This window comes from Mandrillus leucophaeus, unplaced genomic scaffold (genome assembly GCF_000951045.1).
Source record: "Mandrillus leucophaeus isolate KB7577 unplaced genomic scaffold, Mleu.le_1.0 Scaffold1056, whole genome shotgun sequence".
NCBI lineage: Eukaryota > Metazoa > Chordata > Mammalia > Primates > Cercopithecidae > Mandrillus > Mandrillus leucophaeus.
Window position 1 is genome coordinate 307,681 of NW_012098721.1, and position 24,455 is coordinate 332,135.

A 24,455-nucleotide genomic window follows, 5' to 3' on the forward strand; every position below is an offset into this window, starting at 1 on the left:
CGCAGCGCTCCATGCCCGTGTGGTGCTGCCGCTGCTCCCTGGCCGGTCATTTCAGGTGACTTCCTCGCCGAGGATGGGAGGGGAGCAGGCGGGGATGCAGCGCTCTCGAGCTCTTTGGCCTGGCCGGAGTCGGGACTGGGGTGGAGGGCGAGCGCCTGGACCGCAGCGTCCTACCGCCTCGGCCGTCCTGCTGGGCATGGGGGTGGTGTGGGGTGCGGTGTGGCGGGGTCCTTGCTCCGGGGAGCCTTGCGCTGTTGTTCCCTTTTCTCGCGCTGGACCGCGCGGGTCACGGGACTGCGGGACTGGCTAGGCCCGGACTGAGTCGGTTACGGCGAGCTGAGACTTCCCAGTAGTGCAAAGTTTTAGCGAAGGTTTCTACGAAGTGCCTGCCTCCCTAAAAAAAATTATTTCTTAAAAAGTCTTCTAAATAATGTAATGAGTGGGAGGAAGGTAGGGAACTACATTTCAGTGTCATCTAGTTACAAATAGATTCTGCCTTGGTTACGATGTTAGCCATGGTAAGTCGTGTGTGTTGTAGAAATTTAAAGAATGAGGCGATTTTACACTCATCTTATGGAGAAAGTTTTTAGGGATGATAAAAGATAATACGTTTCTAAAATAAAAGTATGTTTTCTAGATCTAGCACATTTGGTCAACACCTCAGTCTTTGGTGGAAAGACCAGACATTAGAAACTAATTTTAACCCTGGGGTGAAGAATTGTTAAGCTTAGGGAATACCTTAGTACCTTGCTTTACATATACTGATGTTCCAGAATAATTCTATGTAAGACTTCTTTCCTGGTAAAATATGAAATTCTGATCAAGCGTTCCTAAATTACGGGTTTTCTAGATAGAATTTAGGTAACACATGAACTTAGATGGAAAGAAAGGTATATCATTTCTCTAAATTTTAAAAACTAATATTCAGTTACAAATATAAGCAACAAATCACGGTAGTATGTGTGACTGTCATCAGTAGAGATCATAAATATGTTTATATCAGATTGCAGTTGTAAATATAGAAATGCTGTGTATACGCATTCAAAATTATAGTAACACGTTACTGAATTTATTGAATGCAGTGGAGAAGCACATGTACATACATATCACGTTTACTTTTTATGACTGTTTTAATAGAATTGGTTTTCTTGTAAATCCTGTGTATATTTAAGAACAGTATTCAAAGAAGCGGTCAAGCAGCGTCATCCTGTAGTAAAAAAGATGTAAGGCACAGAGAAAGTTCGGAACTTCTTTTGTAATAGTGATAATCCAAGCTTGTCTAACCTCTCAGTGAGTTTTGAATGAGTCTCTTAAGTTGTGGATATTAAGGAAAAATAGTTTCATACAATAAACTGCTTGATTTTAACTTTTAGGTGAATTTGTTGACTACTAAGACAGCGGTTTGAGAGTATCAGATTCTCTATGGAAAGTTTTAGGAAATAGGTTCCCCTAGTGAAACTTGTTAAACTAAATAAAGCCCATGAGAAACTAGCATGCGTTTCAGAAAAATATTGAAAGCTATTTGACACCTTTTGATACACAGTGTAGAATTCATATTCTTTTGACTAACTCTGGGTGGTGAATACCATTTGCTTCCTGCTGTGCACAGAAATTTGGAGTAGGGAGTGAAAACCAAGTATTTGCTATGTTTTGGTCTTGAGGGACAGAAAGGAAAACAAGCTAGCTGCCAAAGATAAACATTATGATTAATAAACCACACTTTTTATTGCAAAAACAGTTCTGTTGTGTCTAAAGTTTTTTTTTGTTTTGTTTTGTTTTGTTTACCAGCTCCTTCAGGAATATGTTTCTGATTTACCAATGCTATTTCTCGAGCAGTTTCAAGTCAGGAGTTCAGGTCAGCATGGCCAACATGGTAGAAATCCCGTCTCTACTAAAGACACAAAAATTAGCTGGGCATGGCGGTGTGTGCCTGTAATCCCAGCTACTCGGGAGGTTGGGGCAGGAGAATAGCTTGAACCCAGGAGACAGTTTACAGTGAGCTGAGATCGCACCACTGCACCCCAACTGGGCGACAGAGTGAGACTCTGTCTCAAAAAAAAAAAAAATACAGATTATAAAACAGGTTGTGGCATCTGTATTGTCTAACATCTGAATGGATAAGTTGTGAGAGAACTGTCCTTATTTTCCAACGGAAAAATCTTCTTTTGTGTTCTGGAAGATGAAGAGTGTGACTGACTTCATTTGTGGCTTTAGAACCTTCTTTCCATGTGGTAGTATACATTTGATAAATTTTAGGATCATGGTTCCAAAGACTATAAAAATTCAGTTAGTAAAACATTTCATTTTAGTTTGAATGATCATTTAAACACGTGCTTCTGCTATAGTATGGAAAAAGTCTTTTTGTTGTCCACATACTATGTCTACACTCTCCTTTGAAATGTTCTCTGAAACTTTGTGCTGTAATGTTTCAAAAACAAAAAATGGAAGGCCTCTAAAAGCATCTTAAATGTCAAATAGGCTTTTAACTTGCTTCCTAACAATAGAATAACTAATTTTGCATGTAAAGTGCTGTTCTTTAGTAGTTGCTAAATGTAATTGTGCATATTTTCCAATTTTAATTTGTGTCTCAAAGAAAAAGTGGATTTTTATTACTCAAAATAAGTTCTTGTTTTAAATAGAATATCAAATTGGAAATCTAGAGATTAACACTGTTCATAGACTTGTGATATACTGTGCATGTACTATAAAACATGTACAGCAATACTGAGTTTACAACTTAAGCTCTGAATTTTTTTAGAAAGAATAATTATTAAAAGTCTTGTTTAATTAATGTTTTATGTAAAACCAGTGAATCACACTTTCTGTTTTTTGTTTCCTTGTTTTTCTTTGTGCTAAACCACTATCAAATAGTAGGCAGGTTTACTGCAAATAGTTTATCACACAGTTTATACCAGTGGCTCCTGAAAAATCAGAGCAAATTACCTATACTGTGTAAATTTAGATAAACTAATGTGTAGGAAATTTGAATAAACTAAACTTTGGTTCTTCATTGCTTCAGGGCTGCACACGCAAAAAACTACTAGACCTAATATATAAATGCAGCGATATTGCAGGATGCAAAATCAACATACAAAAGTGAATTGTATTTCTATACATTAACATTGAACAATCTGAAAATTAACAAAGGAATTTCATTTATATAATAGCATCAAAAAAATGAAATACTTAAGAATAAATTTAATAAAAAATGCAATACTTGTACACTGAAAACTACAAAATGTTGAGAGAAATTCCATGCCTTTGCTATTGTGAATAGTGCTGCAGTGAATGTACACATGCATGTGTCTGTATAATAGAATGATTTATATTCCTTTGGGTATATATCCAGTAATGGGATTGCTGGGTGGAATGGTATTTCTGTCTTTAGGTCTTTGAGGAATCACCACACTGTCTTCCACAATGGCTGAACTAATACACTTCCCCCCAACATATAAGCATTCCCTTTTCTCTGTAACCTTGTCAGCATTTGTTATTTTTTGACTTTTTAATAGCCATTTTGACTGGTGTTAGATGGTGTCTCATTGTGGTTTTGATTTGCGTTTCTCTAATGAGTGATGTTGAAATTTTTTTCGTGATTGTTGGCTACAGGTATGTCTTCTTTTGAGAAGTGTCTGTTCATGTCCTTTGCCCACTTTTTTATGGGGTTGTTTTTTCTTGTACATTTAAATTCCTTATAGATGCTGGATATTAGACCTTTGTTGGATGCGTAGTTTGCAAACATTTTCTCCCATTCTGTTGATTGTCTGTTTACTCTGTTGGTAGTTTCCTTTGCCGTGCAGAAGCTCTTTAGTTTAATTAGATGCCATTTGTCAATTTTTTTTTGCTTTTGTTGCAATTGCCTTTGGCGTCTTCCTCATGAAACTTTGCTTGTGCCTGTGTCCTGAATGGTATTGCCTAGGTTGTCTTCCAGGGTTTATACAGTTTGGGGTTTTATATTTGAGTCTTAAATCCATCTAGGGTTACTTTTTGTATGTGGTATAAGGAAGGTATCTAGTTTAGATCTTCTGCATATGGCTAACTAGTTATCCCAGCGCTATGTATTGAACAGGGAATCCTTTCCCCATTGCTTATTTTTGTCATGTTTGTCAAAGATCAGATAGTTACAGGTGTGTGGTCTTATTTCTGGGTTTTCTCTTCCATTGGTCTATGTGTCTGTTTTTGTACCAGTACCATGCTGTTTTGGTTACTGTAGCCCTGTAGGATAGTCTGAAGTCAGGTAAGGTGATGCTTCCCACTTTGTTCTTTTCACTTAGGATTGCCTTGGCTATTTAAGTTCTTTTTTGGTTTCATATGAATTTTAAAATAGTTTTTTCTAGTTCTTTGAAGAATGTCATCGGGAGTTTAATGGGAATAGCAATGTATCTATAAATTGCTTTGGGCAGTTTGTGTGAATTTGTATGGCCATTTTAATGATACTGATTCTTCCTATCCATGAATATGGCATGTTTTCCCATTCGTGTTAGCTCTGATTTCTTTGAGCAGTGATTTGTGTCATCTCTGATTTCTTTGAGCAGTGGTTTGGAGGTTTCTGATCAAACTGACTTTGATCAGAAGCCTCCAAAGGTACAGGAGAACCTAACCTTTGCACATACTTTGGAGAAATATCAGGGACAGAGCAGAATATAAAACATGTGAAATGCAGTTGCCAAGAGGTGGAAGCAGGCACAGGCAAGACAGCTGATGCATCTGGATCTGATCAGAGGCAGTAGTTGGAATGAATCAGAAATCGATGGATTGAGCATATAAAACTTCCTCCCAAGGGTAGGCTTGCACTGTGAGAAGGGTTTTCCCCTAGTAGCCATGTCTGATTGGTGTCTGTTTTGGTCAAAAGAGGCTATGTAAGAGGAAACCAAATATTTGGGGTACAGGTCAAGAAAGCTCTCAGTGTGTCCTGAGTAAGTCTGCCCTATCCTAGGGTAGATTGGGAACTCTGAAGTTTATAGGGAAGTAGAAATTCCTGTCTCTGCCTGATTCTTTTCTTTGTGTCAGCCTCCTCTGGGATCAGTGAGTTCAATCCTGTGAAATAACTGATCCATCCCATGCTTGTTTATCATTTGAGAGTAGTAATAAACACACCCACTAGTAGGTACTTAATTTAATACTTCCAGACATTGTGGTTGTTGCTGACTGTATGAAGATAAAATTAAGGGATTCTATTCTAAAGTAACTGTAGTATAATGCAGAACATTAGCTGTTCAGGAGATACTCCATGTATTGCATGAAAATGTGAGAATGCTAAAACTAATTTCTAGAGAGCCAATTGAGAAAGAAAAATTGGAAAATAACATTAAGATATAATTTTAATATATTTTTGAAATATATTTAATATATTTTTGGTAACATAGCGAGATTCTGTCTCTACCAAAAAATATTTTTAAAATTAGCCAAGTGTGGTGGCACACCTGTAGCCCCAGCTACTCTGGAGGCTGAAGGAAGAGGATCACATGAGCCCAGGAGGTGGAGGCTGCAGTGAGCCATGCTTGTGCCATTGCACTCCAGCCTGGGTGACAGAGCAAGACCTTGTTTCAAAAAAAATATATATATATATACACACACACACACACACAGTATATATATATAGTATATATGTAATACTTTTCTGAGTAAAAATGTATACACCTAATTTCTTATACCAAAGTGCACAATTTATAATGTATAAATACCATAACTTTTTCTTAAAATGTGTATGACTATATATTGTCTTTAATGCACTCACCTTTTAAAAAGAAAAATGTAGAGGAGAAACTAGCCCTTTCTAGACTAGTTTCAGAGAATTATGAACTCCCCAACACAATGCTGTCTTTGATCTTGAGAGAGGTGCTTATTTCATAGGGACTTGACTACAAGATACTTGTGAGAGAAAAGCAGCTATTAATATTTGGAATTTTTGAGAAAAGCAGCTATTAATATTGGGGATATTTGGCGTTCAAGTTGGTATAGGTTGACATGTAGCGAAGCTATTAATTTGAAAGCATTAGTCAGAAGGATTTTCTTTCTTCTTTTATGAAACGATTAAAATATTTTATGTCAAAATCAACTCAGAGTAGAGATTGATTTTTGTAAAGGCTATATTGACTATATCTCTTTTTATTCCCTTTTTTTAAAAAGAAACTATAGTGACACTGAAACTGAAGGAGAGATTTTTAATTCCTTAGTGCAATACTTTGGTGATAATTTGGGGCGAAAAGTTAAAGCGATGCCATTAGTTGAAGAAACTTCTTTACTGGAAGATTCATCAGTGACTTTTCCTGTGGTAATAATAGGTAAGTTATTGTATTTTATCTTTTAAAATTACATTTATGACCCTTAATACTTTTATAAATCTACAGTTAGTACAAGTTCTTAAGATTTTATTGAAAAGTGTTCTTAGGTGGTTTGATATGCTAAAAAACTAATAACCAAATCTTTGGAGAGTAATTGGTTTATCTGATTTTAGCATCTGTGTTAAAATGCAGTGTCTTTTTACTGAAGAACTGATATTACTACATTATTTTAAAATACCTCCTACATTTGTATTAATTATATGACAGTGTCATGGTGATGTGATAATATTATTAGAGCTCTGAAGAGTGTTCTATGTATATTATTGGATAATACCTTACAACTTTGTAGACTTCTGATGTTGGTAGGGCAGGTACAGACAGAGAAACTGACACAGATATTGAGTAACTTGTGCAAGTTAGTAACTGGTGCTCAATTAGCAATGACATTATAGTACTCTAAGGTGATGTTTATAATTACTTTAACCACAACATTACTATTTTATATCCTTTGTATCACCTCAACAGATAGGCATATAAGATATTAAAAATTTAACTATTAATACAACCTAGTTCAGATTTAGAAACTTTTATAATTTAGTTTTATTGCATGCATTTAATTACTTGTTATGTATATTTTTCATCTAATATACAAACACGAGGAATTCAGACAAGGAATATAGGGTGAAGCTAACTAAGACAAAGGAGAGAGTTAAGGAATATAGGTGGCTTGGTGGCTTATGACTTCCTATGTTTCTTTAATAGTTTGTTTCAAAGTTAGTAGGAAGGGGAGAAAATTCATGTCTTCTGGCTTGTGGGAGATACTGTAAAGGAAGGAAAAGAGGAGAGCAAGATTGTTCGTCTATACTAGGTTCTATACTAGATTCTCCTCTACAGTATATGATAGAGATGACAGTTTTTGTAATAGTTCTCAACCAAGAGATATCAGGGACCATAACGTTATGTTTCATTTTCCCCCTTACGTCTAACCTTGGTTTTCTGTCCTGAATGAATGGAGGAACCCTGTCTTCTTGTGTGGCTAGGCTGTGGGAAGGTCAGAAAAGAAAAACTTAACCTTCATTTGCACCTGCCCACTCCACTCCCCACAAAACAGCCTATCCCCGTTTTGCCTCAGCTAGCTGTGAGTAGCTTAACCTCGTGTGTATTTATATAGTGTCATTACTGTTGACAATGGCACCACCAGCCTGAGCATAAAGAGCTAATTAATATATGTTTTCTGTTGCTGCTGTAACAAATTACCACAAACCTAGTGGCTTTAAACAATGTGAGTGTGTTATTCTACTGTTCTGTGGGTCAGGAATTCAACATGAGTCTTCCTGGGCCAAAATCAAGGTGTTGGCAGGACTGTGTTGCTTTCTGGAGGCTCTAGGTAAGAATGTTTCCTTTTCCTGGCTCCCTTCTGTAGCTTCAAAATCAGCAATGTTGTTTCTTAACCTTCTTTCATTGTCATGTCCCCCTTTCACCACTACTGAGAAAAGTTCTCTATTTTTAAGGACTCTTGTGATTAGATTGGGTCTACCTGGGTAATCTAGGTTACTCTCCATCTCAGGATCCTTAGTCGTATCTACAGATTCCTTTTGCTGTGTAGTAACATTTGCAGGTTCTGGGGGATAGGTCTGGGACATCTCTGGGCCCAGTGGATCAAGCCTGTAATCCCAGAGCTTTGGGAGGCCAAGGTGGGCTGGATCACCTGAGGACAGGAGTTTGAGTCCAGCCTGGCCAACATGGTGAAACGCTGTCTGTACTAAAAATACAAAAATTAGCCAGGTGTGGTGGCGGGCAACTGTAATCCCAGCTACTTGGGAGGCTGAGGCAGGAGAATTGCCTGAACTCAGGAGGTGGAGGTTGCATTGAGCCAAGATCGTGAGAACTTGGGCGACAAGTGAAACTCTGTCTCAAAAAAAAAAAAAAAGAAGGCTGGGCCTGGTGGCTCACACCTGTAATCCCAGCACTTTGGGAGGCCGAGGTGGGCAGATCACAAGGTCAGGAGATTGAGACCATCCTGGCTAATAGGGTGAAACCTTGTCTCAACTAAAAATATAAAAAATTAGCTGGGTGTGGTGGCGGGCGCCTATAGTCCCAGCTACTTGGGAGGCTGAGGCAAGAGAATGGTGTGAACCCGAGAGGCGGAGGTTGCAGTGAGCTGAGATTGCGCCACTGTATTCCAGTTTAGGCAACAGAGCGAGACTGCGTCCCAAAAAAAAAAAAAAAAGAAAGATTAGTTCTAAATATTTTTTTATTTTTCTTTCAGTCTTTAAGGCTTCCTATTCTAGTATTATAAGTTGAAATCTTCCTCTGCTTTCTCTATTTCTAGTATTCTTATGTTTTACTTTTCTTACATCTTTGAGTATATTTTATTTGGGGTAACATATTAGGCAAGGAACAGGATTTTTGCTTTGTGGCTAGCAATTCTCTCAGTTGGATTAAATTTTTAAAAGGCAGAGATAATAAAGAAGTGGCAATCCAGAATAAAGGAATTGTTAATTCATAAATGGAAGTAGTTCAAGTAATCCAGTTTGGTTTTAGTTAAAGCATATAAACATATAGGAAGGCGATATCAGCATTTAGGACTGGAAAGATGGTTGAGACTAGAACGTGTGTAATCACCTGGCGGTTTCTTGCCTGCTGCAGAGCCAAAACCAGTTCACTGAGATCACGGCATTGCAGTAAAGAGTTTGACACAAGGCCAGCCCATATGAGAGAACTGCAGTTATTCAAATTAGTCTCCTTATAAAACTCCTGATTGGTCGGGTGCAATGGCTCATACCTGTAATCCCAGCACTTAGGGAGGCCATGTTGGGTGGATCACGAGGTCAAGAGATCAAGACTGTCCTGGCCAACACGCTGAAACCCCGTCTCTACTAAAAATACAAAAATCAGCTGGGTGTGGTGGCACACGCCTCTAGTCTCAGCTACTTGGGAGGCTGAGGCAGGAGAATTGCTTGAACCCAGGAGGCAGAGGTTGCAGTGAGCTGAGATTGCACCACTGAACTCCAGCCTGGTGACGGAGCAAGACTCCATCTCAAAACAAAACAAAACAAAAAAAAACGAAACAAAACTCCTGATTCCTCCTGATGGCTTGGAGGTTAGAATTTTTCAAGGATAGTTGGGTGAACAGGGGACTAGGAAATAGGGTGCTGCTGATTGGTTGGGGATGCCGTGCTAGGGTTTCGAAAATGATTCTCTAGTACTGAGTCCAACTCTGGGTGGGGAGCCACAGGACTGGTTCAGTTGAGTCTTGGGTCTGAGTCTTGAATCTTGGGAACAGTAGAGTCAGACAGTCATCAGAAATGCAAAAGTCTGAAAAGACATTTCAAAAGGCCAACCTCAGGATCTACAATAGCGATGTTATCTGTAAGAGCAATTAGGGAAGTCACACATCTTGTGACCTCTGGCTACGTGACTCTTCAGCAGTACAGAATTATAGACACTCTGCCTACATCTTAGCAGAATTCAGGCACCTCTCATAATCCTAACCTTGTGGCCTTTCATTAGTTTTAGAAAGGCAGTTTAATTTTGGGAAGGACTGTTACCATCCTTAAACTATAAATTCCTTCCTTGGTTAGCTTTGCCTATACCTAGGAATGAGTGAAGACAGCCAGCCTTTGAAGCTAGAAGCAAGATGGAGTCAGCCATGTTAGATTTCTCTCACTGTCATAGTCTTTGCAAAAGTTATTTCAAATGGAGAACACTGGATAGTCAGAAACAAACTATTAAGACCTTTAGAATGGAAGGGTAACATGATGAGGATTGTGTGTTACCAAAACGTATCTGAATGGAGTATGTGAAATGATTGGAAGTGGGTGAATCTCAGGGCAGAGAAACAGTAGGAGACTTGTCTTTTAGGTGAAAGTACAGGAATGAGAATAGCAAAGACAACTGACAGGATATGGGGGGCAAACTAGGTTTAGAACCAGAAACTGATTAACTTAGAAGTTTGCTAGTACCGTATTTTGAGATAGGATAGGGTTAGAAGGAGAGGGCACCTCAGTGAAGGGACTTATGAGCTTGCTTTTGAGCACATTATGTTTAAGTTATTAGTGGGCCACTCTGTCAGGTAGAGTCAAGAAATAGAATGGAAATGTGGAATATATCCTTGGGAAATAGGTCAATTTAGAGAACTGATTTTGGATGTCAGTAGCATAGAGAGTTGAAGCCTTGAGTAGATGAAATTCCCAAAAGAAAATAAGAGAGAAGGCAAAGGTAAAAATCTCATGAAATATCTGGTTTTAAGAGATTAGAAAAGGAAGAATTGGTGAGGGAAAAGAGCCATTTTCAAAGTAAGAAAAAAGCCAAGGAACGAAAGTATTAAGATGCATGACCTACCCCTTTCCACCTTTTATTTTTAATAGGAAATGGACCCTCAGGAATATGCCTTTCTTATATGTTATCAGGCTACAGACCATATTTATCATCAGAAGCAATACACCCAAATACAATCTTAAATAGTAAATTAGAAGAAGCAAGACATCTTTCCATTGTTGATCAGGTATTATTTCTTACATGTCAATTAAAAAAATTTGTTTATGCTGAAACAAGACTAGTTTTTATTTATATAAGCTTTGTTTCTTAGTTGAAACCCTTTATTCTAAATAACACGTTGTATCATTTTTATTTTAGATTCGTAAATATATTCTGAGTTACTTCTGTTTATTTTCTTGAATTTATTAGAGCAGAGTTTTCTGAATTATTTCCTAGTGGAGATTTAGTAGGTGCTCTGTGGTCAAGTTTGGGAGTACTGCTTTTTATCATCGGAGCATCATGGTAGACATTAGAATATACTATCTGGGAAATGCTGGCTTTTTTCAAACTCTGTCTTCCTTTTGTTCATTCAGGACTTAGAATACTTGTCTGAGGGCCTTGAGGGCCGATCATCCAATCCAGTTGCAGTGCTTTTCGACACACTTCTTCATCCAGATGCTGACTTTGGGTATGATTATCCATCCGTTTTGCATTGGAAATTAGAGCAACATCATTATATCCCTCACTTAGTTCTTGGTAAAGGTCCACCTGGTGGAGCTTGGCATGTGAGTATATTTTTCAGCATTGTAATGTGTGTGAATTATTTGTCTTGATAAGACCAAGTTGATTCTTAAGCATTATGATAATGTTATAAATGATGTTTATAACATTTTTATTTGAGAAGAATTTTAATGCTGTTCAGTTAGTTAAATATGGGTTTATTACTAGTAGCAGTAAATCAAGCCAAATTTTATTACCGGTACAGTCTTAGAATAAGCATGTCTCTATACTTTCTTACAAGAATTATGTAGAAGACATTTCAAGAATGTTTTGTTTAATAAATATATAAAACTCACTTATTCATTTTAGACTTTACAGAATCTCACGTAGTATTTCAAAGCAGTATCCATTATTTTCTCACATTTGCAGAATCTTAAGTGAAAAACGTAAAGGAGGTTGTATTAGTCTGCTTGTCTGCGATAACAAAATGCCATAGAATTGATGGCTTAAACAACAGACTTCGTTCTCACAGTTCTGGAGGCTGGAAGTCCCAAGATGAAGGTTCCAGCCAGTTCAGTTTCTCATAAAGGCCCTCTTCCTGGCTTTCAGATAGCTGCCTTCTCAGTGTGTCCTCACATAGCAGAGAGAGAGAGAAATTTTCCCTTCTTATGAAGCCAGTAATCCCATTCTGAGGGACCCACCCTCATGACCTCATCTAGCTCTAATTACCTCCCAAAGGCCCTGTCTCCAAAAGCATCACACTGGGGGTCAGGACCTCAACATAAGAATTTTGGGGGTAGATACAATTCAGTTCATAGCAGAGGTTAAACCAGAGAACCAGTGAATTAAAGATTCACTCAGTACATTTCATTAGTGGGCCAGTGAGTAATAATTGTTCATCCTTCCTGTGTTCTTAGCAGTTAACACTGTGTCTAGTGTGTAGTGAGTGTTCATTGGTTATACAAATTGATGTTAAGTAATTTAGTTTGCTATGTTATGAATTACAGACTTCATGGGAACTTTAATATACCACATACCAAATTTGTAGTAGAAACTTCAGTTGGCTATTCGTATATTAGTGCACTTTTGCACATCTGAAAAGTTGTTTATGTTTATAAAATGACTGTTTCAGGATATCGGGACATTCCTAGATTAAATATATCATGGGTTTCTTTTAAAATCTTTATTCTCTTTTTAATAATGAGTAGCAACTACTAAATTATTTGTTGCTTTTAGCTTAAGTTTTATGATGTTTACTTTTTAATATCAACTTTAAGCTTAATTTATTTACAGTAAGCTGCATCCATTTAGAATGTATAATTTGATGAGTTGTGACAAATGCCTGTAACTGTGAAACCACCAATACAAGATAAGAAAGAATTCTGTCATGCCCAAACCTTAAGTGTTTATATTTGCTGTTAATTAGTAGCATTCTTTAAAAAAAAAAAAAAAAAAAAGCCATAATGTATTTGGAGGTGGGCAGGGCATTTAGACTGCCTTCTCTGAATTCCTGAGGTTTTATTTTACTTACATTTTTCTGTTTTGAAGAATATGCAGGCAATAATTGATGTTTCATTCTTTCACTTATGTATAAAAAAGTTAAAGTATGGATAAACCCTGATTACCAAAAACACATTTTGAGCCAGTGGTAAAAGTTACAATATACCTAAAAGTTGCTGATTTTTTTCAGGCATGTATTCACTAGAATAGGGCTGTAAGTAAGTAGTATTTCAGCTGTGTACCAGTTGTCAGTCATCACCTCTGTGAAGGTTATTGAAGGTCAAGACATAAATACTTGATCCTATCTGCATTCCATATCTTAATCTTACTGTGCTTGCCTGTAGTACTATTTATCTGTTTATGTGACCATCTCCCCTGCTATGATTTATGTACATCCTAATTAACCTGAGTCATGGCTTAAGATGTAAACTTCTTGAGTCATCACCCCTCTCTCCTACTTATCTTCATATAGTTCTCTGTTTCTCTTGTGATCTAGTTTCTCATCACTCTTCTCTCTTCCAAACTTTCTGTGGCCCCTTGAACCAATTTAGTGGTAAACAACTTGTTTGCTTTGCCATATCTTTAACCATTCAGTCAGATGCTGCTTCTGCTCTCTTTCTTGAAAGCTTGCTATTTCCTAAAGGTACCTTTCCCACTGCAGCCCTCTGAAGTGGAGCCTATTCATTCTCCCATAGCCCCATGTCCTGTCAGGTTGGCTAATAAGGTTGGTCTTCTCTTCACACCCCTATGCACTTGTGTAAAAAGCCCTGTTCCATTGAACAGATCATGCCATTTTCTAGCTTTTCTACCATTCCAGACTGTCTCCAGACTGTGTCCATTTCGGACTTTTTTACCATTCCAGACTGTCTCTAGTTACTGAACCTGTGGCACCTAATTCATGGTCTTCCATTATATCCCAAGTTTTATTATCACCTTGAATAATTTTACCTCTACAAACATGACACAGAACCAAGATCTTAACCTTTTAGTTTCTTGGTCTCCTCATTCTCGACGATGTTGTATTCTTCATTGGCTACTGACTCCAGTGGCTCCATTGTAGATCTTACCTCTCGTAACTACTCAACTTGTAAAAACCTAAATTCTCAAATGTCTTCCTTTCTGATCACAGTTTCCTGTTCTTCAAGCTTATCACCCAGTTATGTACACTATACATAATCTTTGAATACAGAGCATGTTCCTGGCCGTGATCTTCATATTACTTATCCAGCCCAGCTTCTATAGTCCATTGAGTTAACTATTCTCTTTAATTCCCTTAACCCATTGTCCTTCTATCACATGGGTTTGTCAGATAGGCAGTTCATCTAACTATCCACTTTATCTTTTCTTGAGCAGTCAGACCCCCAGAAAAAAAAAATATATATATACAACTGTGAAAATATTCTCTACTCTCAGTTGGGGCCAAAACATTACTATAAGCTTCGATATTTCCTTCTTTTCAAACCTTTATCTCTTTTTTCTCTTTCATGCTCAGATAGAAGTGCTCTTGGTTCTTATTTTACAGAGAAAATGTAATCCATTAGGATTGAACTTCCACAGTTTCACGCACAAACCTAAAACTTACACATTAATGCTAATTCTTTTTTTTATCCCGTTATAACGGAAGAGATATTACTACTATTTAAGGCTCACCTTCCAGCTACATTGTGGATCCCTATCTTCCCAAGAACATTATTTATTTGATTTTCCCCATTTCTTTTATAGCTTCAGTTTATCTGCCAGCTTCTATTGGTCAGTATGTAAACATGCTGAAATTATTTCCATCTTTAAAAAAATTTTAGGTGCCAGCTGATCCTCATCCTTTGGTTTCTAACTAACTTCCTGAAAGAGTTGCCTATACATCCTCCACCCTGCTTTGCCTTCTGCTCCTTAGCTTACTCACTCTACCTTCTGCCACTGGTTTTCCTTTGGAACTATTTTTTCTGAAAGTCAGTAACTTCCTTTTTTGCTTAATTTGATGACGAGTCTCTAAATTTATCTTTTCTGACCTTTGCAGCTTTTGACAGTGTTAATATCTTTCTTAGATTCTCTGAATCTTCAGTCTCCTTGTTTTTCTTCCTGTTTGGTCACTCCTTTTCTGATACCGTTGTGGATTCTTGTCTTTTTTGTTGGTGTTTTTGAGACAGCGTCTCACTCTGTCACGCAGGGTGGAGTATAGTGGTACAGTCATAGCTCACTGCAGCCTTGGACCCCTGAGCTCAAATGACCCTCCTGCCTTAGCCGCCCAGTGCTGGGATTGCAGGTATGTGCCACCACACCCAGCTGACTCTTATTCTTTAAAAATGTGCTTCTGTAGACCTTATCCCAAGCCTGGGTCTTTTCTTCATGCTCTTCATTCTCCCTGGGTTATCTTACCTATTTCAGTGGCTTGCATATTGATATTAATTGATTCCCAAATCAGAATTCCCAAAATCAAAACCAGCCCAGATTGCTGTTTCTCATATATTCCCTTGATTATTCTGCAGGTGTCCTGAGACTTAATGTGCCTAAAGCTAACTATCTTTATCATCAAGTTCCTTCAATTTCCTTGTCATTAAATGACATTCTTATGTAGTTACTCAAGCCAGGAACCTGAGAGTCTTCCTTGATTTCTCTTTCTTCAACTCTCATTTCAAATTAATCACCAAATCTTTTTCATTTCTGATTTTTGGGTCCATCTATTTCGTTGCTAATATTGGTCACCACTGTCTTTCACCAGAATTACTGCAAACCCTTTCTAAATAGTTTTCTTACTCATTTTGTCTCCTCCAATCCATTATCCATACCAAAGCCAGACTCATCCTTCTAAATTACCTGTCTGAGATGTTACACCAATGCATAAAACTCTTCAGTTGCTCTCCATTCATCTAATATATAGTATGTAGACTTTGTAATGTATCTCACCATAGTCCGATCTAGCCCTTACTTAGGTTTCTTATCATATTCCTCTTTTTATCTCTGACATTCTGTTCTCTAGCATGCTTTTGTTGGGGAGTCCAAGTTCATTCTCAGACTTGAAGATTCAGTAGGATTCACAGGACTCAGTAAAGATGGTGTACTTGTGGTTAAATTTTACTACAGTGAAAGGATACAGATAACAATCAGCAATGGGAAAAGTCTCACGGGGCAGAGTCCAAGTGTAAGTTTCTAGATATCCAATCATAGTAAAGTCACAGGTGTGGTGTCTAGGGATGTTTTCTGTGGGGTCAGTCATATAGGCCAGCAGCTCCCATGTGACTTACTTCTGCCTCCCAGAGCAAAAACTGATATTCACATAAATCACATTGTTACGATAAACTGTCAGGGTTACATTGGTATAGCATCGCCAAGGCCTTAGGCATGCAAAACCCATGCTCATCAGGTAGAGTATTCAAGGGCTCAGAAGTTATTTCTGAGAAGGTGGCAGCCAAGCTTGGTCCTGAAGACAGGCCGTTCTCGGTAATGTGAAAGGTTGGAACAACGCAGGCCTGCTGAGTTAATCTTATCAGGCACAAGGCTGAATTTCTTTTGTCTTCTTGAAGGACATTCATATTCGCTGTCTTTATTAAGCTGCCGCGTGAATTTTTATTTGGCCTTGAATGTTTTCCCTTTCTATTGGTACACTCCTCAGCCCATTTGTGTCCTTGAAGAACCAGATGCTTTCTGTATGCTCCTACAGTACTTCTATTTAGTTTGCATCCTTTAATACTACAGTCTCCATGACAGCTTGTCATGGCATATAGGTTACATGGGGAAGAAAGAAAGGTAGGAGAAAAGAGATCAAAGCACTAGGGCTCTCAGCCAACTGGAAGAACTTGTGCAGTGGGAATAATGTTAAGAAATTGTTGTCAGAAAGTGAAATAGTGGTTTTTTAAGGGTTTAGAGTTACAGGTGAAACTCTCAGGTTCCAAATAATCTCCTATAGATAACACATTCTTAACAGCTCCTTTTATGATGATTCCAGGTTCTGAACCTGGTATCAGGGCTAGCCTCCCTCAAAGCAGGGTGGCAGCTTGCTGCATTCTCTTTCTTGGGTGATTTGTATACAGTCACAAATGATGCTTCACAGGGCCTAGCACATAGTAAGTACTCTGTGAATGTCAGTCAGTTATAATAATAATAGTATGTCCTGTTTTCAAACTGGGTGTTATAGAAGCAGGGCAAGAAGTTAGGAGAAAAGAAGCTACTGCCTAAAAGAGTTGATTGAAAGAGATCATAAAGGTCAAGATATAATAGATAATTGGCCTTTGGGCTTTTCTTGCTTTGTATTGAACAAAGCAGAAATAAGTAGGTCAAAGGAGCTTGATGGCAAGCAGTGCCTCAGCAGTGGGTATGTTTCTCAGGCATCCACTGCCTATTTCTGTATCTTTAAGAAGAGATGCTGCTGTATCCACATCAGCCTAGATTTTAGAATTATAATTGATGGAGAGGGCAAAAGCTTTGTTGCTAATTTTTTTAAAAAGTTAAAATGAAAAGCCATCTAAAATTTTGGAACTTAATGAACATTTTTCCTTTTGTTCAAAAAGTGAATATAGTGAATTTTTGTTTCCCTGACATAATATTGTACATCTGAATTATGTTGATCATAGACCAAAGTTATCAACATTGTGTAGGCATTGGGTAATATTGTAAATCTGTTTTCTAAATGTGTAACTATATGAAAGAAGGTTGTTGGGATAATATCAAATGATGAAGGCATATGAAAGTTTATTGGAGTAATGTTTTTGAGGTAAGTTATCCAACCATTTAGGACTGTGGGAGCGTACCTTATCCAGAGTCATAATTATTGTAAATGAGATGGATTTGGTTAAAAAATAGACAAACAACAACAAAAAAAATGTTACTTCTTGTTTTTTGACTGTACTTTTTTTTCCCCTTTAACTCTAATAGAATATGGAAGGCTCCATGTTGACAATCAGCTTTGGAAGTTGGATGGAGCTACCTGGACTTAAATTTAAGGACTGGGTATCAAGTAAACGAAGGTAAAGATTAAACTGTATTAAAATTCTTTGGTGTACATTGAAAAAGAGAATGTGGAAAAATTTCAAAATATTTGTGATTTTGTCGTGGCTGAAGAATATAAATGTACATGTCTTTCAAATAAAAATGTGTCCTTGAAGCAGTGATTATAATATGCTAGTTTTCATTTAGAGATGTTATAAAACTAAGCACAGAGGTAAGGGATTATTGCAGATTGGTTTCCTGTGACTTTTTGTTAATCATAGATTTATCTACTCTTTTGTTAAATCACTCTCTGTTTAGTTACTTTCTCATCCATCCATATATTATTTTTCATACTTTATTTTTATGAGTTGATATATAACTTTATGCATATTTCTTATATGAATACCTAAACTCTGCATACCTAAAGTGTTTGACTTTTAGGGTAAAGACTGTATATTGTATGATTGATAATTTAAAATTATGGATAAACTAGAATCTGGCTTATGGATAGCTAATTGGGTATGAAGGGACATATTTTAAAAAAAAAAAGTATAAGAGTAGAACTGAGGGCCTGGCACAGTGGCAGCATTTTGGGAGGCTGAGGTGGGAGGATCACCTGAGGTCAGTTCGAGACCAGCCTAACCAACATGGTGAAACCCCGTCTCTACTAAAAACACAAAATTAGCGGGGCGTGGTGGCACATGCCTGTAATCCCAGCTACTCAGGAGGCTAAGGCAGGAGAACTGCTTGAATCCGGGAGGCAGAGGTTGCAGTGAGCCGAAATCACGCCACTGCACTCCAGCCTGAGCAACAGAGCAAGACTCTGTCTCAAATTAAAAAAAAAGTAGAACTGAGAAGAAATCTCATCTTGGAAAATTATAAATTTATTTATTTTAAGGGAAAGATCCCAAAATTTAAAAAGAAATATGAAAATCCTATCAATCATTTTCAAGGATAGTAAATATTAGAGAAGAATTACTAATACAGAGAATCTACTCTAATTTGACTACTCACAAAAACAGTAAGTGAAGCAAGAAGTCATGTAACCTTTGTTAGAACAGGGATGTAACATTTGAGTACTTCAATTCCTGCTAGATAACAACCATGTTAATTCATAGAAATTTTCCTTAATTTGAGGAAATTCAGGGAGAGCAAATTTATATCATCATGGGTAATTGAGATTAAACCTTTCAAAAAATTCATTTTAGATTTTTCAAAAGAATTGTATGTGGGTTTGAAACTTGAAGTAAAATTAGGCAGGTTGTACGGTTCTTGATCTTCGTAAGTTGGCAAGTGAAATTGCTTAACACATTCTTCACTTTGTAAAAGGATAAGAAAGAGAAAGCTTTATGATTTATGTACCAGAAGCATTTACTTTTCTAAATTATGAATATTGTGTTGAAGTAATATGTGCAGATGAATTTTGTGATAAATTTAGGTTTAGTTGCTGCCTTTGCATAGTGTTGAGAGAAGACTCGTAGGTCTCTAGAGATTGGTGGAGTTTGAGTTCTGACTCTGTGACTTCTAGTGTTGTGATCCTGAACAAATAAACTAGTCAGTTTTCCATTCTGTAAAATGGAGATGATAATACAGCCATGTATTGCTTAATGATGGTGATACGTTCTGAGAATTGAGTCATTAAGTGATTTCATTGGGCAAACATCATAAAGTGTACTTACACAAACCTCCATGGTATAGCCTGCTATACACTTAGGCTATAGGATATAGCCTGTTGCTCCTAGGCTACAACCCAGTACAGCATGTTGCTGTACTGAATACTGTAGGCAGTTGTAACACAATTGTGTTTTTGTATCTAAATATAGAAAAAGTACAGCAAAAATATGATATAAAAGATTAAAAATGGTATACCTGTGTGAGGTGCCATACCAAAAATGGTATACCTGTATAAGGGTACTTACCATGAATGGAGCTTGGAGGGCCGTAAGTTGCTTTGGGTGAGTCAGTCAGTGGTGAGTGAATGTGAAGGCCTAGCACATTACTGTACACTAAGGTACACTTTATAAACACTGTACACTTAGGGTACACTGAATTTATTTTTAAAAAAGTAATTGTACCACAACTTTAGGATGGCTATGATGTCACTAAGCTGTAGGAGTTTTTCAGCTCCTTTATAATCCTTTATGGGACCATTGTTGTTTATGCTGTCCTTTGTTGATTGAATTATGTGACACATGACTGAAGAAGTAAAAATCGAAAGTTAATACTAAATCTTAATTATAATTATTAAATTTTAAAAGAAAAATTTTTGCGAACTTCCCATTACAAGTTACAAACAGTCCCTGATTAATCATGGTTTGACTTAAGGTTTTTAGACTTTAAGGTGGTACCAAAGTGATGTGCATTTTATACAAACTATACTTTGGGTACCAATACAGCTATTTTGTTTTTCACTTTCAGTATAGAATTCAGTAAGTCACATGAGATATTCAACACTTTATTATAAAATAGGCTTATTGTTAGATGATTTTGCCCAACTGTAGGCTAGTGTAAGTGCTCTGAGCACATTTAAGGCAAGCTAGGCTAAGCTTTGATGTTCAGTAAGCTAGTTATTAAATGCATTTTTGACTTAAAATATTTTCAGCTTACATGATTGGTCTTTCAGGATAAACCCCATTGTAAATTGAGGAGCATCCACATCATGAATTATGTCAAGTAATTTGTTTCTTATCTCTGATTGGGGCAGGGGATTTTGCTTGTTGCTTTGAACTTTGGAAAATGACATATAGACTAATGCAAGTTTTTCATAAAGAACAGTTATGTTTTAGCTCTGCTTATGAGTAGGAAAACACATAGAGTGAAATGTCATCTATTATTTACCTAGATGTAAGTTGACTTTGTTTAGCAAAAGACAGATCTGAATTATTTTCAGTTATTAGGAAAACAGCAGTGTATTAAAATTCATTTCAAGATGGTATATTTAATTTTAAGCATAGATATTACAGTTAGACCTGCTCAGTGATTGTCATGAAAATAATTCAGTTGATAGTTATAGATTATAATTGTGAGATAAAGTAGTCCAGTTTTCAAATATCCACATTTTAATACCTTCATTTAATGAAAGTTTATCAAGCAGTGTGTTTGAACAGACACTATTCATGGTATTGGGGAAACAAATGTGTTAAATATAGTCTCTGCTCTCATGGAACTACTTCTTTTACTAAAAGTAATTCATGAAGATTTTTTACTAAAAATAGAATTTTTTTTTTTTTTTTAAAGTGTTAGGATAATGTATAGCTAAGACAGTCCAGCGGAATTAAAAAACTATAAAAGCTTACTAGGTAGATAATAATCATCTAGGTAGATAATAATCATGTAAACTGAAAGTAGTATCCTTATAGGATATTTTTCCTTTTCCTTTTTTAGGAACCTAAAAGGGGATCGAGTTATGCCAGAGGAAATAGCTCGCTACTATAAACATTATGTAAAAGTCATGGGTCTTCAGAAGAATTTCAGAGAGAATACTTACATAACTTCCGTATCAAGACTCTACAGAGATCAAGATGATGATGATAGTCAAGACAGAGATATTTCAACAAAGATAGAGAAGTCAAACTTTATCAAGAGAAACTGGGAAATTAGGGGTTATCAGCGAATAGCTGATGGTTCTCATGTTCCCTTCTGCCTCTTTGCTGAGAATGTAGCACTGGCAACTGGAACGTTGGATTCTCCTGCCCATCTGGAAATTGAAGGGGAAGATTTTCCTTTTGTGTTTCATTCAATGCCTGAATTTGGAGCTGCTATAAACAAAGGAAAGTTGCGTGGCAAAGTGGATCCAGTGTTAATTGTAGGTTCTGGGCTTACTGCTGCTGATGCAGTACTGTGTGCTTACAATAGTAATATCCCCGTGATTCACGTGTTTCGCAGACGAGTAACTGATCCAAGCTTAATTTTCAAACAGCTTCCCAAAAAGCTGTATCCTGAATATCATAAAGTTTATCATATGATGTGTACTCAGTCATACTCTGTAGACTCAAGTCTTTTATCTGATTATACCAGCTTTCCTGAGCACCATGTGCTTTCCTTTAAGTCGGACATGAAATGTGTTCTCCAAAGCATTTCTGGATTGAAGAAAATATTTAAGCTGTCTGCAGCAGTAGTATTGATAGGTTCTCATCCTAATCTGTCTTTTCTGAAGGATCAAGGGTGTTACCTAGGCCATAAGTCAAGCCAACCAATCACATGTAAGGGTAATCCTGTGGAAATAGATACATTCACCTATGAGTGTATAAAAGAAGCCAACCTTTTTGCATTGGGTCCTTTGGTTGGAGACAATTTTGTTCGATTTTTAAAGGGAGGGGCACTGGGTGTTACACGCTGTTTAGCTACAAGACAGAAGAAAAAGCAGCATTTGTTTGTTGAAAGAGGAGGAGGAGATGGGATAGCTTAAAGCAAGTTTACAAGTAATTAAAATGGACAGTTTGCTGTTAAAGATTTTTAATAGTGGTTTTGCAGTGTGCTGGCTTGAATTTTCTGGACTTGGGTTAACTGAAGGAGAGCCTCAAACTATAGTAACTTCATTTTTAAAAGTTACTAGAATTTGGTATCTTGATTTATATTGTAATGTTTCAAAGGTGTCAGTGTCAGACAAATAGAAACACTGCCAACTTGGTGTATCTTAAGCTTTCACTTAACTAAAACATTCTTTTCTTCCAAAACTTATTTTTCGTGATTGTTTTTGGTTATTTATTATACTCGATTCCAAAATAGTACAGCCTTGAATCTATAAAACTGTGCAGTCATTATGCCAGAAATTATCTTAAATATATAATGGGCCACCTTGCTGTTCAAAGGGTGGTGCAAGGTCCTGCAGCATCTTCTTCATCTGTAGCTTGTTAGAAATGGGCCCTACAGCTTACTTCCTGCATTTTAACAAGATCCCCAAGGGATATGTATGCTCCTAAAAATTTGAGACACACTGTGTGTTAAATGAAAATGATATAAGGTATGTATACTGGGGGTGGGGTGAGGGTAGGAGGCATTTACAACTCAGATTTTATTTATTTTGAAATTATCAATTGTATAAATCTAATTTATTACCAAATAGGGTCTTTTAAAAAATATTTTTATTGTTGAAACCTTGACAGGTACTTCATATTCTAATAATTTCAACAGTCCAATAATGTGTTATACACTTTGACATCCAAGAACTCACCAAGATATTTTTCAGAGATTTATTCTAGATTTAACTATCATAGCATTTAACGAGTCTGATTTGTAGTTCAATAAATTGTGGGTTGAACTACTTATCCCTGTGTGAACACTGAATTACTTTCTGTCACTGAAACTAAGGTATTTGGGTGTGGTAAGTACTTCTAAAATTGTTATACTGTTTGGGCACTGTCTGAATTATTAAAGGTTAAAATAAAAATAAAGTCAACATTTTTCTTTTCCATTCCAAAGGTGTACTTAGAGATCTATAATAGTATTCATTGGAGATGACATAGCAGCTCATATCATGGTTTATTGGATTTATGTGTTCTAATTATCTTTATATAAGTGTGTTTACTGTCTGTCTTTTCACACAAACCGCTAGAATTTTTAATGTTAAGACAAAAACATCTTCTGAAGTTCTCCATTGCAAATTGAATTTTTCAGTCATTTTCTCTCTTTTTTATTTTTTGGTACAATTACTTCATCTGGAATGTCTTCATTGAACTTCTCGTTATTCTATTTTTCTTAGAATTAAAAGTGGATTACGTGTGTTTTTCTGTTCATTTTATTGCAGTATTAAATGCTTAGCTTATTACGACCATAATTCACTATACAAATATTGTGTAGAATATATTTGCATCATCAACTAATTGCTTCAGATGAATTCTTAGACTCTTGATAACATCACACCTAATTTAACTTGATTTTACAAGCTGTACAATCCAGTTTTAGTTTTCTATTGTGATAACTTTTTTCAAACCAGTTTCACATCTTAATGAAATAACATTCTCTGACTGCACTTGCTTCAGTACTCTCTTGCTCGCCTGTTTTTGACCTCTGCATGAGTTGGATTAGATGTTTTTCTTACTGTCACTTCTAAATAGAAAATGACAGTGTTATAAAAAAGGGAAGGATAAAACCTTTGACATCCCCTTGTGTCTCAAAAGTCCACACTTACTCAAACAATGGCTTTTTTGTGATGAGAGTATTTGTTAAAAAAAAAAAAAAAAAAGAGACTTCGAGAAAAATAAAGGTTCAGTGGAGCTGCAGATAAACCTGGTGAATCATTTCATCTTTGGTAATCTCCCATTTCCTGAGTTCTTCGTCAATCCAGGCTGTCCTGTATGGTATATAACATTCAGGCATTTTCTCTGATGTACTCTACTTTCATACTCTATAAATTTCTGTCCCATAATTCCAACACTTTACATTTTTACTTTAGTACCGACTAGCTATTCATGGAAGGGAAAAATCACTAGATGCTTGTCTAGTTATAGCATGATGTGAGCATCTGCTCCTTATCCCTCGATGCCTGGCTTGGTGTCTGGCAAACAGTCCATAATTAGCAGATGTTGAAAGACTGTTTACAAAGCAGAATTTATTTGGGGATTTAAAGTGCAATGATACAACAAAAAGATTTAATTACAGCTTCCAGTGTTTTGAGTATGTGAACCATATCCAACTACTTTTTTGAAAATCTAAAGTTTTATGTAATACATTGCTGTGGCATCAAATTTTAGTTGGTTGTATTAGTCAATAGGAAGTGGCGGAAAATTTCTAAATAAATTCAGCTATTAAATAAAAGCAACTTCCACTAAA

General features: G+C 36.6%; 1 protein-coding gene across 2 annotated transcripts in view; it reads left to right on the forward strand.

Moving 5' to 3' along the window:
• The window catches only part of OSGIN2 (oxidative stress induced growth inhibitor family member 2), a 25,301-nt gene extending 846 nt beyond the window's left edge, over positions 1-24,455 (forward strand). The window contains exons 1-6 of one of the 2 annotated variants that reach the window (XM_011982611.1): positions 7-55; positions 6,130-6,284; positions 10,655-10,791; positions 11,138-11,329; positions 17,631-17,722; positions 21,069-24,455. In XM_011982611.1, coding sequence (XP_011838001.1) covers positions 12-55; positions 6,130-6,284; positions 10,655-10,791; positions 11,138-11,329; positions 17,631-17,722; positions 21,069-22,092 — 1,644 coding nt within the window. In that variant the 5' untranslated portion in view covers positions 7-11 and the 3' untranslated portion in view covers positions 22,093-24,455. Of the gene's footprint in view, positions 1-6; positions 56-6,129; positions 6,285-10,654; positions 10,792-11,137; positions 11,330-17,630; positions 17,723-21,068 lie in introns of those variants that run through there. The other variant, XM_011982620.1, reaches the window with a different exon arrangement.